Source organism: Opisthocomus hoazin, chromosome 18, assembly GCF_030867145.1.
Source record: "Opisthocomus hoazin isolate bOpiHoa1 chromosome 18, bOpiHoa1.hap1, whole genome shotgun sequence".
Classification (NCBI taxonomy): Eukaryota; Metazoa; Chordata; class Aves; order Opisthocomiformes; family Opisthocomidae; genus Opisthocomus; species Opisthocomus hoazin.
The window spans coordinates 18,339,851-18,363,147 of NC_134431.1; the positions used below are offsets into that span (position 1 = coordinate 18,339,851).

A 23,297-nucleotide genomic window follows, 5' to 3' on the forward strand; every position below is an offset into this window, starting at 1 on the left:
TACCGAACCCAAAAAGGAGTGTGAGTCAGCAGCTGTGCCGGTGCCCGGCGGCAAACGTGAGTCAGCACCGGCTGAGTGCTGTGTCCTTCTGGAGGGCTGGTCCTCTGCACCACTCACCTCACTTGACCAAGGCTGCAGCGCCAGCGTTGGCGAGTCTGCCTTCAGCATTGCTGTGCCAGTTTCTTCTAAAAACTGAGCACAGAAAAAACAACGTTTTGTAAGTTTAAAGAGAAAAAATTATTTCTTACTAAGACTGCAAAAGAATTGTGAAGGTTCAGTGAAGTTACAGCATCTGTTTATGTCGGGATACAGACGTGGTAAATAGAGGTGCTGGTCTTACAGTTGGAATGTCATTCTGGTGTCTGGCTCCGTGGGATAAGCCCTGACCTCTTATAAGGCAAGAGATCGGAGAGGGAGGAAGAAGGAGAAGAGGAGAGGTTTAAAAAAACCGGCCAGAGCAGCACAGAGTCCAGTCCCTACCCCCATAACGGGCTCTGTGTGCTACGCAGGCAGCAGGAACCAGGACATCTCCGCTGCTTGCTTGTTAGTGGGTGGTGAAGATCTTGGATGAGCTATTTGTCATTGGAAGTGGTGCCTGCAGGGAAAAAAATGTGTACAAAAGCAAACCCTTGGAAATGATGATCCTTAAACTCTGTGGGGAAGTGGGTGTGTAAGGGGCTGAACCGAACTGCAGAGAACCCGGCAAGCAGACCGCTTGCACGGTGCAGAAACGCAAAGCGAATAATCATTGTCATTCAGAGGCCACCTAGGCAGGATTTCTCCTCCCAGACAAGCAAGAATCTTGAGGAACAGGACATAAGAGTTTGAAGAGCAGCAAGGACTGGCTGTGAAACGCCCGCAGTTCGCATGAGGGTGATTTTTCCCCTTTCAGATGGGTGAGGATTAAGTTGCCGTTCGTCGTCTTTCTGAGGAGATGTGGTGGTTCCCATAGCAACAGTCTAAAACTTTTGTTTGACCACAAAATTATTTGATTCCTTTGAATCCAGATAATCCAGAACCTTTCTGTCTCTTTACTGTTGGGAAATAAAACTGCTTTCCTCTTTGACAGTCCAATTTTAATCCTAATCATCCTGTTATTAGGAAGGCGAGTAAGGAGCTGTTTTACAGAAGAAGAAACTGAAGCAGATGGGGTTAGTGATTTGGTGGAGGCCATAAGGGAACCACTAGAGCAGAGTTCACGGCTTCATGTGTTCAACATTTGCTGCTCTTTACCATTTGTGGTTGCTCAGTCGTCTGGCTTGGCACTGCTAACCCTACGTACGCGCAGTGCCCGTTGTAGCTGAGCAGACCCTCGGGTGACCTGAATTCCCAGCTTCCTTTACACCTCTACGTGGCTGAATTAGTACAGCTCTCCTTCTGCCTGGTGCAGATCCTTCGTACCGCATGGCCTCCTTTCTCAAGTGGTGATACTGAAGAGGAGACACCAGAATAACCCTCGTTTCGCTTGCCTTGAGGGAAATGCTTCCCTGGGTTAGTGCTGATGTTGCCGTCACTGGTTTCTCTCCCGCAATTCTTTTTCTCCCTTCTCTTGTCTTATTTTACAATTTCAGGGGTTGACTGCTGCCTTATGTGGAGTTTTTATTACTATTATTTCATGCCAACAAAGGAAGCTTCTCCCAGCTGGAGACTGCAAGTGGTACTGGGAGGTCTCAGGCCGATGCTATTGGCTGGGTACCACGAGGCAGAGCCTCCCGTACCACAGCGCATGCTCCTCCTTTCAGACCAGAGCACGTTCATCTTTCAATGCTATTTCATTAGTCACTGGGTGAAATGGTTTCCCATGTATTTCTTCTTGCAAGCCGTGCTTCTGCCAGGCTTGCAGCCACAAACAGTGATAAAAGGTGTGCCAGGCTTGTGACCGTGTGGTGACAACCCCACCTTCTTCCTCTGTGAGCTGCCCTGGGTGAATGTTCCCTGTCACGAAACAGGATTGTTATGGGGCCCTGGCTTGGGATGTGTTGGAGGGAGAATATTTTCTGTCAGGTTGGGGGTTTTTCTTTTGTCTTCAGCATTGTTGAAAGTACAAGTTATTGGAAGAAATCCTTCCTGTATCGAAAGACCTCTAGGAATATTTGTTAAAAAGGTTGAAAACATCTGCAATGAAGTAGTCAGAGAAGTGCATGCTACAAACCCAACTTCTTTGCTGTTTCTCCATCAAAATCTGCCTGGTCAGGTGTCATGAGTGATGAAGGCACAGGACACATTAGCCAAATACTCCACAATTTTCCCTAATCCCCCATCTTGGAAAAAAATCCCCAGTGCCTTCTGGTGCTCCCTGGTGAAAATCAAGGAGAACTTGAAAAGGTAGTTATGTATAAAATAAGGAAGGTTTAACGCCCAGCATTACAGACAGATCCAGAATTATCTGCATGAGTGTTACTTATGGGACAGGTTATCTAGAAAGTGTGAACAATACTGGAGCTACAGCGTATGGTGTGCAGCGTCGCCACATAAATCATTGCTCTCCATTTCTCACACAGCGTATTGCACTGGGACACGTGCCGTGGCACCTTGGAAGCATTCTGTACTGTTTTCTAAATAAAAGGAATAAAAAGCATACCGGATTTCTGCCTGGAAGCTCCAGAATATTGTGAGAGGTGGACAGACCCTCTCAGGTCTGCTGAGTAAGTCAAAGCCCAAGCTTATCCTGAACAGAGAGGGGAAATTATTCCAGCACTCGGGTGCCTTCATCTGTTAATGGGCGGCGTGTTTCTGAAACACCTACAGTTCAGCCTGCTGGCTTCAAGAGAACCTAAAAAGTCGTGGAGATTCAACCCAAGGAGAAAGTAGAGGGGGTTGCAACTACAAAACAAGCCTGGGACAGAACAGGGAGCAGTTAACCATAATAAAAAAGCTCCTGTTCCAAACACATTCAAAATTTGTGGATAGTGTTAATATTACTCTGAGTCAGAGTTATTTTCTAGAATATTTTTTTTCTCTTTACATACAGTGTTGAGGGACTAGGACACTTGGAGATTGGGGAAAAAATTAGGAAAAAAGGGAAATCTCTGTCTTCTTAACTGAATTCAGTAGGCGCTGCCTGTGGGTTCTGCCCCTGGCCAAGCCGGAGCGCCGGCAGCGCTCGAACAGCCTGTGGTTCCCTGCAGCTGCTGGGATGGTTTGGGAGTGTCTGCATTGCAGCGTGCTGGGGGATGTGGGGGGTTTTCAGCCAGAGGGGATGTGCAGCTGGCAGGAGAACGTCTGGCACGAGGGGCCCCGAGGCTGGGGAGATCGGACGGGCTCACACAGGATCGCAGCTGCAGGCCCTGGGGTGGGGTTTGGGCGGCCGTGCTTGATGGCTGCAGCTGGCGATGGGCACTGGGGGGGTTCCTCGGCCCCAAATGTGTGTGTGATACTCGAAAAGCACAGATGCACTGGCCCCTAGCAACAGCCACAAATGGAAATGATAGGAATGACAGAAAACTGAGCAGAAAAGGAAAAGAAAAGAGGTCGTGATGCCTGGGGCGGGGGGAGAAACCCAGAGAAGTCCCACTGAAATCCGAAGGCTCCGTTCTGCCCTTCGTCTCCTGCTGCAGCAATTTCCCCTGCAACCGCAGCCCCTTTTGTGCCCCAGTGCTGGGGCAAAAAACCCCCACGCCTAGAAATGCTGAGCCTGTCTGGGACACCTCCTGCCTTCGCTGTCTGCCTGCAGCTGCGGGAAGGTCTGGGGTTTGGGTTTTTACACCTCAGCCGAGCTAAGCCGGACCCCAGACCTGGCCCTGCGGGTGGGCGCTGCCTTGGAATGGAAAGTTTAAAAAAAAAACAAAAAATCAATGAATTTGCTTATTTCTGCTTTCAGCAATGGCAAAAGCAGTTCAGCCCATCTAGAGCAGACAAGAAAGGGAGGAAGAGGAGGAAAAACCATCTTTTGCCAGAGCCAGGCTGGGTGTGTCTCCTCGCCCCCCCCGCCGTGGGTCTGTGTTTCTGGCAGGCAGTCTTGCCTGGGAGGGATCTGCCGTCAAAACCACCCAGGAAAGGAGGCCTGATACGCTGATTAATATTCTGAACTAGTGACCCTTCTTTTTCTTTCCACCCCTTCCCTTTCTCTGGGCTCTCCAGCCTCTCCCCGCCGCGGATGGCTGCAGCCCCCTCCAGCTGAGTCAGTCCTCCCTCCCCGCAGCATTGCAGCACCTCCGCAGCTCCCTGCGCTCCCGCAGCACCCAGCACCCGCTCCGCTCCCGCCGCAGCAGCATGGCCAGCACCGTCTCAGGTAGGACAGGCAGCTTTTAGCAGGGGGGGGGAAAGTGGGGTTTGCCATCAATGAACCATCAGGTTTTATTTTTTTAATCATTATTCTGAGGATTTTCTTTTTTTTTGCGTGGGTTTCGGGGGGGTTCTCTGATGAGGAGGCAGCTGGTGTGGCAGCATTGTTCCCCTTCCTCCCCCGTGCACACACCCCTCTGATGCAAGACAGCAGGTGGGCTTTTTATTTTAATATGAATACACATGTGCTAATCTTGCCAATTTAAAATATTGCTGGCGTTACATTGTGCCATACGAAGATGCTGCTGCCTGCCAATTAATTATTATTTTTGTAACATGATACAGCGCTTTTTTTTTTTCCCTAAGAAAAAATCTGCAGGCTTTGTAGCTGGATGCAGAGAAATCGGCAATTACATTTTGTTTCGTGAAGATCAGGTATTGCCTTAATGACACGGGCAAGAGACTGATGGTAACCTAGAAAATCCCCCCAGACCCAGGCAGAAAAACCTGGGTGGGTTTCTGCGTGTTCTCAGGGCTTCCCATCCCTAGATTTCTTCCGCAGCTCGCATTGCTTCCTTAGCAGATGCTGAGGGGAGCGGTCCTCTGATGGCGTTGGGTGAGAGCAAATGCTGCAAGGGAAGCCCTTCCTCCCTCCTGCAGCAATCGGGCATCACAGGGCGGCTGCCCGGGAGCCCGGCGCTGGGCTCGGCTGCAGGGCGGCAGTCTGCCCCGAGGGTCCTGTGCCTCTTCGGTCCAGCTGTTTCCGAAAGAGGTGCCTTGCCCCGTTTAACTGGGGAGGAGGGATTCGGGTGGCTGAAACGCGGGTGAAGGAGAAGAAAAGCCTGAAATGGTACAATGAACAGTGGGCGTGTTTAGAGGGTCTTTTTCCCTGAAAAAAAAACAAGTTTTCTCTTGCAGTTCTGCAGTGCATAAAGAGGGGCTTGGGTGGGGGGAGCTAAATCCTGGAGGATGCAGGGCTGAACGGGAACAGCAGACAAAAAGGAAAAGCAGGCAGTGCTTTGTGCCCCCCCCACAGGGAACCAGCCAGAAGGAGACCAGGCAACACTCCTTGCTTCTTCCACTGGCCTTTGCCCCTGTCTCCTGCTGCGTGTTTTCTATTCCTTTCTCCTTCTAAAAGACCAGGAAAGGCAGAGGAGAGAGGGACAGAGAGACAGCAGGGGTGGGGTGACGGGGGGGGTGGGGGTGTAAGGGTGCAGCTGATCCCGAGTGGGCTTTGCATGCAATTAAAGATGGTAAAGCAGCATTGAAAAATTGTGTCTCTATGGTAGAAAATCCCCAGCTATTGTATGTATTTCTGTGAGTATCCCTGTCTCAACGACCGTGTGCGGCAGCGCACGCTCGGGAGGTGCCACCCATCTGCCTTCCTCCCCGACAGAGCAGAGGGGGGGTGGGAGGGACGGCTCGGGCTTACCAGCCATCTCACCCAAGGTTGCATCGAACTTGAGATGGACGAGGCGGCGGCTGAAACACGCATAGGCGTAACATGCATTTTCCGTTTGGTGCATTCTCACCCTCCCAACCCACCCCACGCTGATGGCATGTTTCTGCTTCCCGACGATGCAGTTTTACTGCCAAAGGAGACTTAGGATCGTGAATAAGCGTGTGCTTTAGATAAACTGCGCTTCCTCGGGGCTCAGGTCGAGTAGAGAAACAATTTCAAGGAGTAGAAAGTCATGGGAAACCGGTGCTGTGGCAGGAGGAAAGAGAATAGGGAAATGTTTGCTGAGGAAGGGAGTGGGGCTGAGCCTCGCCCAGCTGCCTTTGCAGGGAGCAGCTCCCCGTCGCCTATAGCACCTATAGCAGGAAAGGAGAATAGCCTGGAACGGCAGGCGAAAAGGCAAGCAAATCCTTAAATTAAGGAAACAGTCTTGTTCGCTTTCTTCATTATTTTCTGCTTTATCTGCAGCAAAAGCAAATCCTTGCTGAAGGGAGAGCAGCTGCAATTGCCTGCAGCTGATGTCTGGGGGTTTATCCCCCTTGGGGAGATTTTCAGGGGGGGGGGTTTAAACACACAAACAAATGCCGGGGATGAAAAGAAAGGGAGTTTGCTTCCCCCCGAGCCCAGCAGCCCTCTCTCTTTTCTCCCCGCCACCTCAGGCGTTTTCTCCTGGCCGCGGTGTCGGTCGTGTTCGGTGCTAGAGCAGAGGACGCGGCGGCACATGCTCAGTGCAGGCTCAGCTGCGGTGCTGGCCATGCCGCCGGGCAGATCTTGCAGGGGCAGAGCCCTCGCACCTCCTCCCCCCAGCATCTGCACCGAGCTTTGTGCTTTGGTGGACCGCAGGAGAGGTGTCGGGCTGGACTCTGCACGACTGTACGACTTTCCCTGCCATTTGTAGGCATCTGGGTTGAATAAAGAGAGATGAGATTATGAAATGATGCAGTAAGGTGACAGCCTGATGGGCTTTTCTCCGTCGTTCACCTGTCTGAGAAGGTGGAGCCAAGAGGAAACACCAGCTTGTCATTCCCGGCCTCATGACTGGGCATGGTGAATGTGCCTTGACAGATCCCGAGGTTGTTCCCCTCCTACACCAAAATTTCAGAGCAGTGTGACTTTATGTAGGTCTGGGTTATCCCCTTAATCCCTTTTCTGGAGGTACTGGTGGACACCATATGGTATTGTCCCATCCTGACACTTCTACTGCCCATGCTGGAGAGTCAGAGTCCTTTCTATCAAGATCTCCATCTCTCTCTGTTCTCAAGAAAGCACTATTTTCTTTTTCTTCAGGTGCTGATGGAGTCTGTATGGCCTTAGAAATTTATGGTAATTGTATTGGGACTTCAGTTTTACAAGCCAAAAGAAAATTTTGTAGGTTTTTCTTTTTTTTTACCCACTGTATCCAAATGAGGGATCTAAATCCTTGGAAAATATTTGTTCTTTCTAAAATATAAATCATATCTTCTTTGATGGCACCATGTAGACTCTATGAGGATCCTTTAGATATCTGAAAAGAGCCCTTTCTTGGAGCCTATCAGTGGTGGTTCGGATCTGGTGAATGCGTTGTTTTGTCAGATGAACAGATGCTCCTCCTGCGAAGGAGAAGCTGAGATGTGGTGCTCTGATGTGGCAGCTGGAAGGCTGCGGATGAGGCCTTTGGGACAGCGGTGTGGGCGGGAGGCTGGGTTGCAACTTCAAGCTTTCTTAGGGTGAACAGGGCTGAGGATTCTTGATGAAAATACTTGGAGGGACCTGAAGCTCACCAAAACTTCTATAGTCCTAAATTAACTGGCAGAAAGATGCCTGCCCAGTCCCTCCCAGCTGCCCTACTGATGTGGGCTTGATTCTCCCAGGTGTGAGCTTACATTTTTCTCCTGTCTAGAGGGGAGTTGAACCGATGGTCAAATTTTTGCCTGTGAAATTACAAATGCAATTGAGCTAGAGAGCAACCAAAGGCCATGTGCGTGTGTTGTAGCACTTTGGCACATCCCAACGGGTGAAGAGCTGCTCAGCATATTTCCAAACAATCCTTTTATTCTTTCAAGGCACCTCTGCACGTTTAGTGCCGTACTAGAGAATCTTACATTCTCTGAGTGCGTTTATCCAAACAACACCACTGTATAAGGGGCAAGTATGATAATCATCAGTTAATGGAAAGGAATCCAAGAGCCAAAGAGACCAAATGACTGTCTGTGGTCACACAGCTTGCCTGTACCTGGCACATCATGGCACTGGACTCCTCTCTTTGTCTGCTCAACTGCTGCCTGGGGACCAGCTCCTTTGTAGCTCTTTGTCTCACCCAGACCTGACCGTCTGAACCTGTGTTTGCCCCAACTCCCCAAAGCCTCTGGGACAGGTGCCTCCATTTGGCTCCTTCCTCTGCTTTATCAAGCAACCCAGGCCATGCTTCTCTCCTTCCCGACAGCCAGTCACCCGCCCAGCCCGGGCTGCCGGCTCTCTGCTGCACAGCTTGGGCCTTTCCCTCTCGCTGAGCCCGCAGAAGAGGACATTTCCCTGGTTATTTCCCTGAGGGCAGCCCAGGCGTTCAGCACTGCAGCTCGAGTGATTTGCTGATCCGTTGGCTGTGCATAACAGGGGTTGACGTGGCGTTCATGAGCTGCAAATGAAACCTGGGGGGAAGGCACCCGGTGATTGGAAAGCGTTCCTGGGTGATAGTTTAGCAGATGTCCAACAGAAGGCAGAGTAACCCTCACGTCTGCCTGTTCTCATGGATGACTCCACATGAACCCGCAGTAACTTCTGGGCCTCAAACCTCACAGTGGGCAGCTGAGATGGTGTACGGCATCAGCGCGGGGTACAACCGCTGGTCTGAAGCCAGTGTTTGCTGGTTGTGTGAGCTCTCCTGCTGACCTCTTTTTGGAAGCTGGGGAACAAGAAGATGTGAGTTAGGCTGGAGTGAAGGTCTGGCCATTATTTTTATGATAATATTCATAGCAGGTGAGAATGTCTACAGAGTGTTGTACTCTCAAGGCTTATGAAGGACTGTGGTTGCTTTTGTTCTATGTGTGGCATTGCAGTCTTTGTGCTGAAGGACTCGGTTCCTTGTCTCTCTGGCTTCTCTACCTTCTGTTTGTGCTTTAACTACATCTATAATTGGACAGTTCTCATTTTTTCATGATGAAATATTCTTCATGGAAGCAATTTTTACTTCTCCAAAGTTATCTTTGCAAACCAAATTATTTTTTTTCATAATAACCTTCCTTTGACCTTGCTATCAGACATAGCACATCCAGTCTCATCCATTTAAATTGCCTGAATTCACATAAATTAGTCTTGCTGTGCCTCTGGTTCATTACGAGTGACTCTGTATCGGTGTTGTGCCTGAATGGCCTCACTCTGGTTTGCTGGATGTCATTAAACACCGAACAAAAAGACAAGCTGCTCAAAAGGTCTGCGGTTTAATTTTATCTGGTAAGGAAGCAGAGAACAGAACTTTTTAATGAATAATAGTGGTGAGCCCCGCTGGGCAGGCACATCATGAGCGGGAAGAGGTTCCTGTTGCTCGTGCGCTGCACCATTCCCAGCCGTTCCTCCATCTCCTGCACCGCAGACGCCGGGGAGCAGCTGGATGGTGTCTCCGGGGGTTGACTCGGAGATAAACACTTGACATGGATAAATGCAGTGTACAGCGCTCGGGCGAAGCAGCTGGGGAGTGGAAACACAGGCTGTGCTGCACAGCACTAGAGGGAGCACGGGCAACGAGTCGCTGGGGAGAAAGCAAGCCAAGAGCCCCCTCACCCTCGTGATGGCTTGGTGAAGGCCCAGGCGATCTCACTTCTTCTCCTTGCAACTGGGAGAAAGTAATTTTGCCCACGTAATATATACAGTGCAGAGAAAAGTTAGATGAAAAAAATTCAATAACTATTAATTGTGGCATGGGGTGTGCAATGGAACATAAACAGAGCAGGATCCGACTGTGCTGTTAAAGGTCAGATTCAGAAATGTGGAGGAACTGACTGCACCTTTTTAGATAGGATTGTAGCTTCATCACTGCCCAGAGTCCCACGAAGCCAACAAAATACAAGCTTACCCCACTTCCCGGGGTGGGACTCTGATATGCTTTCTACACCTTCTACAGTTTATTCACTTCTGAATTTACACCACTCAGCTATTTGCAATGTTTCACCCCAATTCTGATATGAAAGCGCCGAAGTGTTGCGACATAGTGATGAAGACCACGCCAAAGTGAATGAACTTGCTACTGCTCCTTCCCTTGCAGTGTTTGCCTAAAAAGAAATGTAAAATATCAGTAATTCATACCTGAGTGAGCAGCCTGTCCTAATCCTCTGCCCGTCAGTGAGACCAAGCTCTTGTTGCACCTCTGAGGGTGCTTTGGCATGAAGTCCCCTGGGAACTGAGTCAGGTAGCCGTACGAATTTATACACATCTACGACATTTGCTCAGTGGAAGCTGAATTTATTTTTACTAACTTGGCAGAAGTAAAAGGTGCAAATAGATGCTTAAATTAAAAGTCCACCATTTCCTGTCCAATTGTTCTTAAAATATGTACATTTGTGCACTGGAAGACGTACAGTCTTTCCTGGAAGGGACTTGTTGGCCATGTCATATTCTAGGCAGCCAGCTATCTTACCTTGGATTTTGTCTACTGGCATAAATATGGATTTTGTTTACTGGATTTGGGGCTTTTGTCTAGGAGTTTGTCCTAGGGTTTTGTCTGCTGGCATAAATATGTCCTCAAACCGTATAGTTATTGGCAAATGTGAGAGCGAGTACTTCCAAAATACGATTTAGTGCTGAGGTTTGCAGTGCTGATCTTTCACTCTTGGGGGTTTTAAGCGTGCCCTTTCTGATGCAGCTGTGGTTGAGATGCAGTCTTGCTTCAGCCGATCTTGGGTTTGATCTTTGTTGGCACAGTCTCCTAAATGGTGACCCAGAGGTTATGTTTCTTCGTTTATTTACCGACTCGGAGGATCTGCCTCTCCTCACAGGATGCCTTTTCTTATTTTAGCCTACAAACGGTGCATTGGACACGCGTATCCCCTGTTTTTTGTCACGGAACATGTCAGATCGAAAGCATGTGAGGACAAGGGCATCACTGTGGATGCTTCTGCGTCCCACGGGTGTAACCGCTGACCAGAGGCCAGGGGGCTTTCAGGGGTCCAGTTATTTCTCGGGGTGTGGATCCAGGGTGATTTCTTCAGGGCTCGAACCTTCCCCCTCTTCATGCTGAAGCCCCCGGCCTTGGTGCAGCTTGGGGGGTCCCCGGGGAGGTGGTGCTGAAGGGACAGCTCCGGGGTCCCACCGGGGGTGGTGCTGAAGGGACAGCTCCAGGGCTGGGGGTCCCCGGGGCGGTGGGGCCGGAGGGGCAGCTCCAGGCCGGGGGTCCCCGGGGCGGTGGGGCCAAGGGGCAGCTCCAGGGCCGGGGTCCCACCGGGACGGTGGGACGGGAGGGGCAGCTTCAGAGCCGGGGGTCCCCGGGGCGGTGGGGCCGGAGGGGCAGCTCCAGGGCCGGGGTTCCCCGGGGAGGTGGGGCCGGAGGGGCAGCTCCAGGGCTGGGGGACCCCCCGGGGCGGTGGGGCCGAAGGGGCAGCTCCACACCAGGTGTCCCCGGGGTGGTGGGGCCGAAGAGGCAGCTCCAGGGTCGGGGGACCCCCCGGGGCGGTGGGACGGGAGGGGCAGCTCCACACCAGGTGTCCCCGGGGCGGTGGGGCCGAAGGGGCAGCTCCAGGGTCGGGGGTGCCTGGGGCGGTGAGGCCGAAGGGGTGGCTCCAGGGCTGGGGGACCCCCCGGGGTGGTGGGGCCGGAGGGGCAGCTCGGGGGCTGAGTGGATCTCCCCAGGACTGGCCGGGGGTCTCGACCCGCTGCCGCCGCTCCCACTGCTTTCCCCGTCTCCCCCACCGGCAGCGGGAGGCTGGAGTGGGTTTCCGCGGCCGTGAGGGCTGCCCGGCTGGTCGGGGGTCTCCGGGCTCTTTCCTGCCGGTCTCCGGGGCCCCGGCAGCGCCCAGCCCCGCTCCCCCACCCCGTGTGCCCACATGCTGCTGATGGCATCTGGTGGCTGGCGCCGGGGTGCAGCTGCAGGCTCCAGTGCCGGAGAAGGAGGCACAGCACTTCCATCGCTCATTAAAGCCCTGCCGCAGCCCAGTGAAGCGGTGTCCTTTTGTCCTCTCGCTCCTTTTCATTTTAATTGACGGAGAGGGACGGTCAGTTTGCTCTACAGAAGGGAAAGTGGGGCAGGGAAGATCCCGATGGAATGGAGGCAGCTGCAGAAATCCCTATGACAGACCTCTTGAAAGGCAGGGACTGCAGCATACACTCGTCTACGCAGAGGACCATGAAACTGGTACTGGGGAGACCTGCTGAGGTTCAAATAATGAAACACAAAGCACTGTGCTCTGTAACAAGTGCTAGGAGACAACTAAACGAGTGGGTCAGGGATGTGGCACATCTGCTTAATGTCTTGGTTTCACCCAGGACTGGAGATAATGGTAGAGCAAAGACCTCGGTGCGTGGTTTGTTTCTATTAAATGATAATGGCTCTCATTTAGCCCAGCGGGCCCTCCTCTGGGCTCCGGGCGGCACATTATGAGATGCATTAGCTCACTGCTGCACGCCGTGACTTCTGGCACGATACGGCACTCTGAGAGGCTTTCCAAAGACTTTTTTCATTAAGAACAAAATCAAAGATGCTCTGCTCTGTGGCTGGCACTGCTGAGGTAAACTGTTCCTATCTGGTTTACATTTGACAGCAAGACTGGGCAGGGTATTAAAATCAGAATGTGGAGCAAACTGGAAAATGTTCAATAAAGATCTGAGCTTTGGGGACTGTGGGTTAGCAGAAGGAGGGTGTTAATTAGGATGAAGTTCTGTACCTAGGAGGAAAAATAAGTGCAAGTGTGAAGTAGGCAGATGAAACCACTGTTTTCCCACCCGAGTAGCTGCGGGAAGGCAGAGGAGAAGATCTGAAAGGTGTTCCTGAGGGCGTGCGGTACACGGGGTGACACTTTTTTCAAAATTGTTTGGCGTCTAATGGCTCTGCATATCACAAAGTTCTGGAGATTTCCCTTTCCTGGCCTGGTGGAGAGTCTTGCTATGAAGGTGGCTTTGGCAGCCAGGTTGCAGATTCCCCTCTGGCTGGAGATCGGAACAGGAGCTCAGTAAGGGAGACCAAGACCAGAAGCACAAGGACATGTGGGAAATCCAGAGGCAGAGCCAAGGCTGGGCACCAGAATGGCTGTGCCCTGTGGTGGAGGCAGGAGGACGGGCAGCACGGGGAGGCTCAGGGCAGGTTTGGCAGGACACGCAGCCATGACGACTCTGTCCCTGTGTGCCTGGGTGTCCCGTGAGCAGCCACTCCAGGGCAGAGCCTGGTAGCATCTGTGAGACAGCAGCACCCACCGCAGAGCCGTCAGCTGCTGACCTGCGACATAGCAGCCATGCTGCGAGGGTTACACTGACGTGATGAAGAACCCGACAGCCTGACAGAGCACCTCTCTGTTTTCAGGTCCCTCTTCTATTCTGAGGTTCTTTGTCAAGCGTGTGCTAACAGTTCGCTGTCTTAAATGTGCTAAACTCCAAAAATATAGGTGACAACTGCCCCAGAAACAGACCCACTGCAAGCTGTGGGTGCTGCTGCCATTCGGGCAGTGCCCCGTGCGCTGGTGATGGCTGAGGATGCTGCGATGTGTCCTCCCGTCACAGGAACACTGAGCAAACCGGGGGGCTCGCAGCAGCAGAGCTCGAAGGAATTCTGTATTTCCCTGTCCTTTGCAGGGGACAGCATTTACTGTGATGGCAGACCGGTAGCAACCTCTGCCTGGGTGGGCCAAGGTGGTGACAGAATCCACTTACAGCCTCCCAAAGCTGCTTCTGCGGGGAAGTAGCTACCTCGGGAAGTCGGGTTGCAGCACTTCCCCCCGTTAGCAGCACCCCTGAACCGTGTCTTCGCTCAAATGTCCCTCTGCTCTCCACGTAGCTGACTGCATCTTGCCTCTTCACCCTGATGCCAGAAATGTTGAATTGTGAAGTGTCAGGAACTTGCCAGGGGTTGAGCGATGTTTCCTGCTGTGGATGGGCGTCATTTTACCTCGGAGGCTGGAAGTGGAGTGGGAAAGGGTCTGGGCAGCTGCCCTGACGTTGTTAAACACACGGGCTGCAGCGTTTTGCTCCTTTGGAGGGAAAATCCTGCCCAGAAACTCACGCCTCTGGGTGTGGTAAATTCCCACTGTCTGTCTGCCCGTGACACTCGCTGCACCGGCAGCTAATGGAGTCTGCTCGAGAACAGATGCTCCTCGGGGACCTTCTGGCAAGCTGTGGTGGCCTGGAAAAGCCTCCGTGGAGTCTGGTAGTTGCAAATGCATTTCCTTGTGTCTACTTGCTGCTTTTCTCCATGCAAGAGAGCTGCCATTGCTGTTAGATTCTCTTCTCATTGCTGCTTCTTATTTTTCAGCCTACAAGGAGAAAATGAAGGAGCTGTCTCTGCTCTCCCTCATCTGTTCCTGTTTCCACACCCAGCCCCACCCGAACACCATCTACCAGTACGGAGGTAGGTACCCAGCTCCCGCGGCGGCGACGGCATCGCTTGCACGCTGCTGCTGCGGGCAGCGCGGAGCTCGGCAGCGCGGGGCTGTCCCGTCCCGGAGCAGCAACCCATGCCCCAGCCCGGGGCTCTCGGTTTAGTCTCCTTTCACAGTTTATTTTACTCATCTAACCCACATTTTCCCAGAAAGAAACTGTTTGCAGAGGCTGTCCGCTTCGTACTGGGGTGAGACACGAGATGTTAACAGCAACGTGAACTTTCTGTAGTAATGTTGTGAATTTGAACTAATTGCATTGATTGGGGGGGATGAAGCTGCTCACTAATTGGGAAATTTTGGAGATAGAACAGCATCACCCAGGTCAGGACATGGGAACACCCTAATTCCCACGTGAAGAGCTCGGTGCCTGCAGGTGAATGGTCTCCTGAGTGTCACAGGTCCACAGAGCCTCTGGCATTTCTTTCCCCCCCCAAAGATATGGAGGTGAAGCAGCTGGATAAGAGGGCATCAGGCCAGAGCTTCGAAGTGATCCTGAAGTCCCCGTCAGATTTATCTCCTGAGAGCCCGATCCTTTCCTCCCCCCCCAAGAAGAAGGACCTGTCCCTGGAGGAGCTGCAGAGGAGGCTGGAGGCTGCAGAAGAGAGGAGGAAGGTAACAAGATGTCCTGTAGAAGCACTGACTTTCTGTGCCGGGTACTAATTGCACCAAACCCTAAAACTGGCTTAGCAGGAGCAATCTGAAATGGCTGGGAACAGCAGGTTTACACTTCGCGTTATATTCCACTATAAATCTTCAGGTGAGACGTGGGAGTCACGGAGTGAGGTGCTGCAGCCTGGTTTAGGCAGGGAATGGGACTTGATCATCATCATCATCCTCCTGTTCTTAAAGCCATGCAGTATGGGGTCCTCCTGGACCTCCTGCCTGCGGCCTGCCAGGGAGGTTGGGTCTTGCCAGCTCGTGCTGCAGGAGATGTAGCAGTTGGTCACACACCAGACTTAAACTCCAGACCTGGTGGGTGAGAGGAGAGCAAGCTGAAATAACTCGAAGACTGAGGTGACACTCCGAGAGGGGACTCTGTGCCCACACGCATGTCACCTCGGTTTTGCTGAGCCGGCGGGCACAGCGTCGCATCGCCTGGAGCACCGGACCCAGCAGACATTGCCCCAGAGCAGGAAAAAGGTGTCAAAGTGTCTTCCAAGCAAGAGCGTTGTGGGATGGAGGAGGGTGGCTCCGTGGGTCTGAGTAAAGGAGATGCTCAGAAAGCCTCTCTGGGGAGTTGAAGGCTGGAAGAGCCTCTTCGGTTGCCTCAGACCTCTCCCAATGCCTTGCCTCGGCAGACCCAGGAGGCGCAGGTGCTGAAGCAGCTGGCGGAGAAGCGGGAACACGAGCGGGAGGTGCTGCACAAGGCGCTGGAGGAGAACAACAACTTCAGCCGCCTGGCCGAGGAGAAACTCAACTACAAGATGGAGCTGAGCAGGGAGATCCGTGAAGCACATCTCGCCGCCTTGAGGGAGCGGCTCCGCGAGAAGGCGAGTGTGATGCCCCGCGGGAGGGCTGGGTGCCGATGACCATGGTGGGGTTTGGGGTCTGGTCCCTGTGGGGTCATAGAATCAGAGAATGGTTTGAGTTGGAAAGGACCATAAAGATCATCTGGTTCCACCGCCCCTGCCATGAGCATGGACATCTCCCACCAGCCCAGGGTGCTCAGAGCTCCATCCAGCCTGGCCTTGAGCACTGCCAGGGAGGGGGCAGCCACAGCTTCTCTGGGCAGCCTGGGCCAGGGCCTCACCACCCTCATGGTCGTCCCAGAGAGATGGGCGCAGGGGAGCGGGCGTTTCGTTGCTGGTGGAAAGCGGGCTGTGGAGCAGCTCCGCTCCGGAGCAGCACGAGGAGGGGAGATGTGTCCTTCAAGGTCAATACAGAAAATACCGCCTGGCTGATCTTGGTAAGTGCAAGCTCAGAGGCACAGGATCAGGCCCACTCCGCCTCTGGGGGCTGCGGGGCCGAAGGGCTTTGCAGACGAGGGGAGCTGTGGACGCGTTCGCTGTAGGTTTGCATCAGCCCCAGGCTCCCGCAGAGAGACGCTGCGCTCCTTGCAGGCATAATCTGCTGTCACGTGGGAACCTGGTCGCTTTTTTCTTTTTGCCTGGTGCAAATTCTGCGTGCAGGAGAGAAGGGAAATAGAGACTGCAAGAGCAGAAAGAGTTAGCCTGGTGTCGTCTCTCCCGTCTTTGCAGGAACTGCACGCAGCTGAAGTTCGCAGGAACAAGGAACAGCGGGAGGAGATCTCTGGATAAAGGGCTTTTCTACACATCTAGCACCTGATTCCTGTTAACAAACCAACCAATCGCCCAACCAACACGTTTGATTTTGTTTGTCTAGACGCGACATTTGGTTCTCCATCCCCCCCTCCCCTGGTGTTCGTCCCCCAGCTACACGCTTCTCTCTCTCTGCATCCTTAATCGTCAGTACTTGTGGGGATTCACAGATCCTAGGGACCTCTGAGCAGAATAGCAACTAGTGCACATGAAATAGAGAATCGATCAGTCAATCAGACAGCTTCTTTGGAGGGTTTTGTCCTTTTTTAAAAAAAAAAAATATTTCTTAAACTAATGTAAAAAAAAAAAATTAAGATATTAATAAATTCAACCAGCAGTGTCACGGAGATACGGATTTCTCATCCGGGGCTTTTACTCCTCTTGATGTTTGCTCTGAGCCTGATATCAGTTTCAGAATAACGGGAAGGAAGTGATAATTTCTGTGTCCGAGGTGGAACAGGGAACAGCCCCGAGTTTGCCAGCGGTAGGAGAGAGGAACGAGAGCGAGGGATGGCTCCGGAGCCGTGCCGTGCAGACCCCCCATCCCATGGCTGTCCCCAGAGCCAGCCCAGGCAGGCAGTGACCCGAAGTCCTCATCGCTGGGTGATCCTTTGATAGCCCGCGTGAGAGGAGGTGAGGGTCTCCACCCAGAGCTTGGTGCTGGGTGCCCATCCCGGAGGGTCCCCGTCACAGCAGGCACTGCCTGACGCCCTGGCTGGCCGCGGGCCGGAGGAGCCCCTGGGCTGAGCCGCCCTCTCGCCGTGACAGCGGGGACCGAGGGGCCTCGGCCGAGCAGCCCGGGAGAACCGCAGACAGCGACTGCGTCCCCGGCTCCGTGGGAGCCCGGGGAGAGGGCGCGCAGCCTGCGGGCTCTCCAGCGCTCCCAAAACACAAGATTGCGCTCCAGTGGGAAAGCAAATCCAACAGAGACAGCGCACGGCTGCGAAATCGCCTTTGAGTGAACAGAATAACCATCCTTCCCTCTTCCCGAGGATGGACGTGACTCTTCGGTGCCAGCGCAGGGCAGACACCGAGACCGGAGATCGCCGGAGGAGCCCCGGAGCTCTGGCTCGCGGGCAGCACCCTGGGATTTCCAGAGCGACGAGAGGGAGCTGAGCAGGGAGCAAGTCTGCAGTCAGGGTGAAGAGATGCCCCCATGCTCATTCCTCGTCTAGCTTTAGCTTTTCAGGGCCTGTTTTTAAGAAAAAGTTGTCTCTCGCTGGAGGTAGGGATGAGCAGAGGACGTGCAAGCCTGGCAATAACATCTGATCTAAATAGGTGACTGTCAAAGCCCACGCGCTTCGTAGTCTTCTAGAGCCAGGGCTCACGGGGGTAGCCGAGGTCCAGGCAGCCGCCGCGCAGCGCGAGGGACCTGCTCACCGTGCCCCAGCTCTGCCTCTGCCGTGAGAAATGGAGTGGAGATGTCACACCCGGAGAGCAGGAGCGGCCGCCGTCGGGCAAGCGGCAGGGCACGGTGCCGGGGCCTCAGCCCAGCGGGAGCGCGGTCCCGCGGCGAGGTTGTTCAGGGGAGATGGTGGAAGCTGCTCTCATTAGAGGCAGAAGGTAACGAGAGGTCCCCCCTGTCCACTGCTTGGAGATTACTGGGTGGTTCTTTTTTTAACCGAGCGGCACAGCGTGTCGGGGCATGGCGCGGGGTGCCTGGGTCTGGGGGTTTTTACCCCCAGGCACCGCTCCCCTCTGCCTGGCGACAGCCCCTCCGTCCTGGCTGCCCTCCCCGAGCCCAGAAGAAACCCAAGGGGTGACCAAGGCACTGAGATGTTTAATTAGCAGTAATTGGCGCTGTCCTCTGCACGCTGTGCCTCCGGAGAGCCGTCCTGTGGGTGGGAGGAGGGGCTCCTGCGGTGGGCTTTGGGGAAGAAGTCCAGCACAGAGGGGGTGCAGGCGGGGGCACGGGCACAGCCCGGGCTGGGGCTCCCCGGGACCGTGCTCTGCACCGCGCTGCCGGGCAGCCACCAGGACCTAGAGCAGCTGAGGGTTTGCACGGGGAACAACGAGAGGCGACAACCCTCGCCTCTCCTCCCCTCTGAAAAAGAAATCATCACCGAGTCTTGTCAGAAGCTGAAGTTTTCTGCCTGCCCTGTGTTCTAATTAGGTAAAGAATTGATCACGGCCAGGGGCAAGCATCAGGCGGTGGCAGAAACCCCACGGAAAGCCAAAGAGCAGCAGCTGCTGGAGCTGAAATCCCGGGGCTCTTTGCCGATCTCCCCAGAAGTCCCAGCCGGAGCCGGGAGGGATCCCTTGATGGCCACGGGTTGATGTTGGGGGACTCTGCTCCCGAGAGCAAGGGCTACCTTACCCCCACACCCCTCCACCTGGGCCGGGGGGGGGACAGGACTGTTAGAAAGCCCCAGCGCTGTCAGTGACAACAAAGAAAATAAGATTTAGAGCAAAGAGGGAAAAGGGAAGGAAACTGAGGGTTGAATTTCTTAACAGTAGCTAATGATCAGTTTATAGTAGCAGCTGTCTTAGGTAAGCATCTGTGTAGAGCGCGGCATCACCGCCAGCATCACCTCATCCATATAGTGACCAGAAATTTTAAAAAGTTTAAAAAAAAAAATAATTTAAAAGTAATTTAAATGAAATGTTTGTGTGTAAGAAATGGTTGAAACTGTCAAATGTCTGTGTCCCGCGTTGGTGGGATCTGAGAAGGTACCTGCGAGATATTAACCCCGTCCTACTCTCTGTGGTGCTGAGTGTTTGCTTGGTGTGTAATTCTGACCTGGAGCTTGTTGTAAATACTGTTTTTAGTACTAATTATGATGATTATGATGATTATTATCAGAAATGTTGTACTCACGAGCAGGAGTTTAAACCAAGAGAAACGACCTGCTGGGGGCTCGGGAGTCGGAGGCTGGGCCGGGTGAAGGCAGGGTGCCGGCGGGGTGGGATGCCGGAGCGGAGAGCGGCTGGAAAATCGCGGCGTCGGGAGCTGGAGGCAGCCGAGTCCTGCGGGCAGGGCGGTGAGAGCGGGGCCCGGCTGCTCCTCGTGCGGGGAGGAGAAGGGAGGGCGCAGGGGTGGCACAGAGGTGATGCTCCCATTGGGGTACGTGTTCACCCAAAGCTCCCCGCGCCAGGGGGTCCGGGCTGCTCCCTGCAGCCCCGGGAGAAGCCGGAGGAGCCGGGGGGGTTCGGAAGGAGGAGTGGGTGGTGGCAGGCTGTGCTGGGGAGAGCCGTCCTCCCCAAACAGCTCCTGAGCCTCCGGGCTTGGCTCCTGCCTGGATCTTCCACCTCGGTCCTCTGTGCTGCCCCACGCCCACCCTCCTCCTCCTCCTCCCTGAAGCCAGCCTGGATCTCAGGTGGGGCCTTATCCTGGCCAGAGCTTTCTCTGGCACAAAATCCCATGGGAAATGCACAGGAGAGCAGCCCAGCGTGCGGTTTTCCCGCGGGTGTGAGCGCTGGGGAACCCGTTTTCTCACCTCCATCGGGTCGGTGCCGCGAGGGACAGCGGACGCGGCCGGAAAAGGCGATGCTGCAGGGTCAGCTCCCGCGCCGGCAGATGTGCAGGGAGAGTTTCGAGTCGGTAACGTCAGGAAACCGCTGCCGAGCCGCGCCGCGCCGAGGGAAGCGCCTCGTCCGTGGGCCAGCTGCTCGAGGTGGAACAGAGCTGCTCGAGGTGTAACGGAGCTGCTCGAGGTGGAGCGGAGCTGCTCGAGGTGTAACGGAGCTGCTCGAGGTGTAATGGAGCTGCTCGAGGTAGCAGAGCTGCTCGAGGTGGAGCGGAGCTGCTCGAGGTGTAATGGAGCTGCTCGAGGTGGAGCGGAGCTGCTCAAGGTGTAACGGAGCTGCTCAAGGTAGCGGAGCTGCTCGAGGTGTAACGGAGCTGCTCGAGGTGTAGTAGAACTGCTCGAGGCATAGTAGGGCTGCTGGAGGCGTAGTAGAGCTGCTCGAGGTGTAGCAGAGCTGCTCAAGGTGTAACGGAGCTGCTTGAGGTAGCGGAGCTGCTCAAGGTGTAGTAGAACTGCTCAAGGTGCAGTAGAGCTGCTCAAGGTAGCAGAGCTGCTTGAGGTGTAACGGAGCTGCTTGAGGCGTAGTAGAGCTGCTTGAGGTGTAGCGGAGCTGCTTGAGGTGTAACGGAGCTGCTCAAGGTAGCAGAGCTGCTCAAGGTGGAGCGGAGCTGCTCAAGGTGTAACGGAGCTGCTCGAGGTAGCGGAGCTGCTCGAGGTGTAGCGGAGCTGCTCGAGGTGTAGTAGAACTGCTCGAGGCGCAGTAGAGCTGCTCGAGGTAGCAGAGTTGCTTGAGGTGTAACGGAGCTTCTCGAGGCGTAGTAGAGCTGCTGGAGGCATAGTAGAGCTGCTCGAGGTGTAGCGGAGCTGCTCGAGGTGTAACGGAGCTGCTCAAGGTAGCAGAGCTGCTCGAGGTGTAGCGGAGCTGCTCGAGGTGTAACGGAGCTGCTTGAGGTAGCGGAGCTGCTCAAGGTAGCGGAGCTGCTCGAGGTGTAGTAGAACTGCTCGAGGCGCAGTAGAGCTGCTCGAGGTAGCAGAGTTACTTGAGGTGTAACGGAGCTTCTCGAGGCGTAGTAGAGCTGCTGGAGGCGTAGTAGAGCTGCTCGAGGTGTAGCGGAGCTGCTCGAGGTGTAACGGAGCTGCTCAAGGTAGCAGAGCTGCTCGAGGTGTAGCGGAGCTGCTCGAGGTGTAACGGAGCTGCTGGAGGTAGCGGAGCTGCTCAAGGTAGCGGAGCTGCTCGAGGTGTAGTAGAACTGCTCGAGGCGCAGTAGAGCTGCTCGAGGTAGCAGAGTTTCTTGAGGTGTAACGGAGCTTCTCGAGGCATAGTAGAGCTGCTGGAGGCGTAGTAGAGCTGCTCGAGGTGTAGCGGAGCTGCTTGAGGCGTAGTAGAGCTGCTCGAGGTGTAGCGGAGCTGCTTGAGGTGTAACGGAGCTGCTCAAGGTAGCGGAGCTGCTCAAGGTGTAGTAGAACTGCTCGAGGCGCAGTAGAGCTGCTCGAGGTAGCGGAGCTGCTCGAGGTGTAGTAGAACTGCTCGAGGCGCAGTAGAGCTGCTCAAGGTAGCGGAGCTGCTCGAGGTGTAGTAGAACTGCTCGAGGCGCAGTAGAGCTGCTCGAGGTAGCAGAGTTGCTTGAGGTGTAACGGAGCTTCTCGAGGTGTAGTAGAGCTGCTGGAGGTGTAGTAGAGCTGCTCGAGGTGTAGCGGAGCTGCTTGAGGTGTAACGGAGCTGCTCAAGGTAGCGGAGCTGCTCGAGGTGTAGTAGAACTGCTCGAGGCGCAGTAGAGCTGCTCGAGGTAGCAGAGTTGCTTGAGGTGTAACGGAGCTTCTCGAGGTGTAGTAGAGCTGCTGGAGGTGTAGTAGAGCTGCTCGAGGTGTAGCGGAGCTGCTCGAGGTGTAACGGAGCTGCTCAAGGTAGCAGAGCTGCTCAAGGTGTAGCGGAGCTGCTCGAGGTGTAACGGAGCTGCTCGAGGTAGCGGAGCTGCTCAAGGTAGCGGAGCTGTTCGAGGTGTAGTAGAACTGCTCGAGGCGCAGTAGAGCTGCTCGAGGTAGCAGAGTTTCTTGAGGTGTAACGGAGCTTCTCGAGGTGTAGTAGAGCTGCTGGAGGTGTAGTAGAGCTGCTCGAGGTGTAACGGAGCTGCTCGAGGTGTAGCAGAGCGACGTCTGCCCGGTGCGGGTGAATGCAGTAGCGGTGCTGGGGAGCATCGTGACGTTTGCCCGGTGCCACTGGACGCTGTCAGGGAAACGTGTGCTTGCTCTGGCTGCGTGCCCCAGCTCCCGCGGTTTCGGCTGGACGCGGGGTGCCCACCCACCAGCAGCTACCGCGGTGCCGTGCCCGACCGGCAGCACGCGGCGCGGTCCGGGGTCGCGGTTATTCCATGCCTTTCCATCTCCCAGGGTTGCTAGCGGTTGCGTGCAGCAGCATACTTCATGCCTTAGTTGAGACTTAATTAAGTATCCTCATTAACATCCTTACGGTCCCAGCCTCATTCCCGGACCGCTCCCAGGCGCCGCGGTCGCGGACACGGCGCGCAGCCCCCCGCTTCCCAGGGCCGCCTTCCCCACGGCAGCGCTTGAGGTTCTCCGTTGCTTCCCACAGATGTCGATGAACCGGGCTCAGTAAGGAGCTGGCGGCCGCGCTTGCGCAGCGGCGTAGGAGCACGAGACGTCGTGCTGGTGGGGAGCGCGTCCTCGAGGCGGCCGGCAGCATCCCTGCCCGGACCGCGAGCGTCCGCCGCGGCGTGAGGGAGGAAAGATGAGCTGGGGGTGATTTATCACGTTCATGCATGCACCTTTCAAAGGGCTCTCGTGGAGAAGGGCCCCTGACTCGAGCAAGGCAGAGAAGCGGAAGCCAAGTGAGCTCCCGGCTGGCAGCGACGGCTGGGCGCTGAGCGAAGCTGCGCGAGAGCTGGGACCGCTGGCCTCGTACCCCGCACTGGAGCTCCGTGCTCGTGTTATCCCTTACGGCAAAGAGCTCGGCTCCGTCTGGAAATGGGCGCTTTCAAGGGTGCTGGCCCCTCAGACCGCTGCTGGACTGAGCCTGTTCCTTGTCTTCTTATTTTTGAGCCATTAAAAAACCTTGCCCTAACCCAGACGCGGGGTTACCTTTGAGCTGACCCTCCAGGGCCGGCGGCAGATCACGACTGCATGCACCCCACCTCGGGGGTAGGTCGGTATCGCTGCTCCTGTTAAAATGTAGACTTCAGCTTGCTCGCTTGTGCTTAGCCCGGCGTGGCTCTCCGGCCCCGGCTCTGCGGAGCCCGTCTCCTGGGGTTCCTTTCGCCCCGTCCCGCGGCGTTGCCTTCCCCCCTCGCAGCGGCTCCGC

At 54.7% G+C, this 23,297-nt stretch overlaps 1 protein-coding gene across 1 annotated transcript; it reads left to right on the forward strand.

Annotated features, from left to right (window-relative positions):
- Positions 1-3,954: 3,954 nt before the first annotated feature.
- On the forward strand, positions 3,955-16,524 carry STMN3 (stathmin 3). The gene is made up of 5 exons (XM_009945541.2): positions 3,955-4,231; positions 14,109-14,204; positions 14,672-14,847; positions 15,534-15,725; positions 16,434-16,524. Exons 1-5 carry the CDS (start codon positions 4,213-4,215, stop codon positions 16,491-16,493), a joined length of 543 nt encoding a protein of 180 aa, XP_009943843.1. The 5' UTR covers positions 3,955-4,212; the 3' UTR covers positions 16,494-16,524.
- Positions 16,525-23,297: the final 6,773 nt, after the last annotated feature.

Excerpts from the sequence above, each read along its gene's own strand:
- STMN3 (XM_009945541.2), top strand. Across the intron at positions 14,205-14,671 it reads CACCATCTACCAGTACGGAG|ATATGGAGGTGAAGCAGCTG; the intron begins GTAGGTACCCAG and ends CCCCCCCCAAAG. Across the intron at positions 15,726-16,433 it reads GGGAGCGGCTCCGCGAGAAG|GAACTGCACGCAGCTGAAGT; the intron begins GCGAGTGTGATG and ends CCGTCTTTGCAG.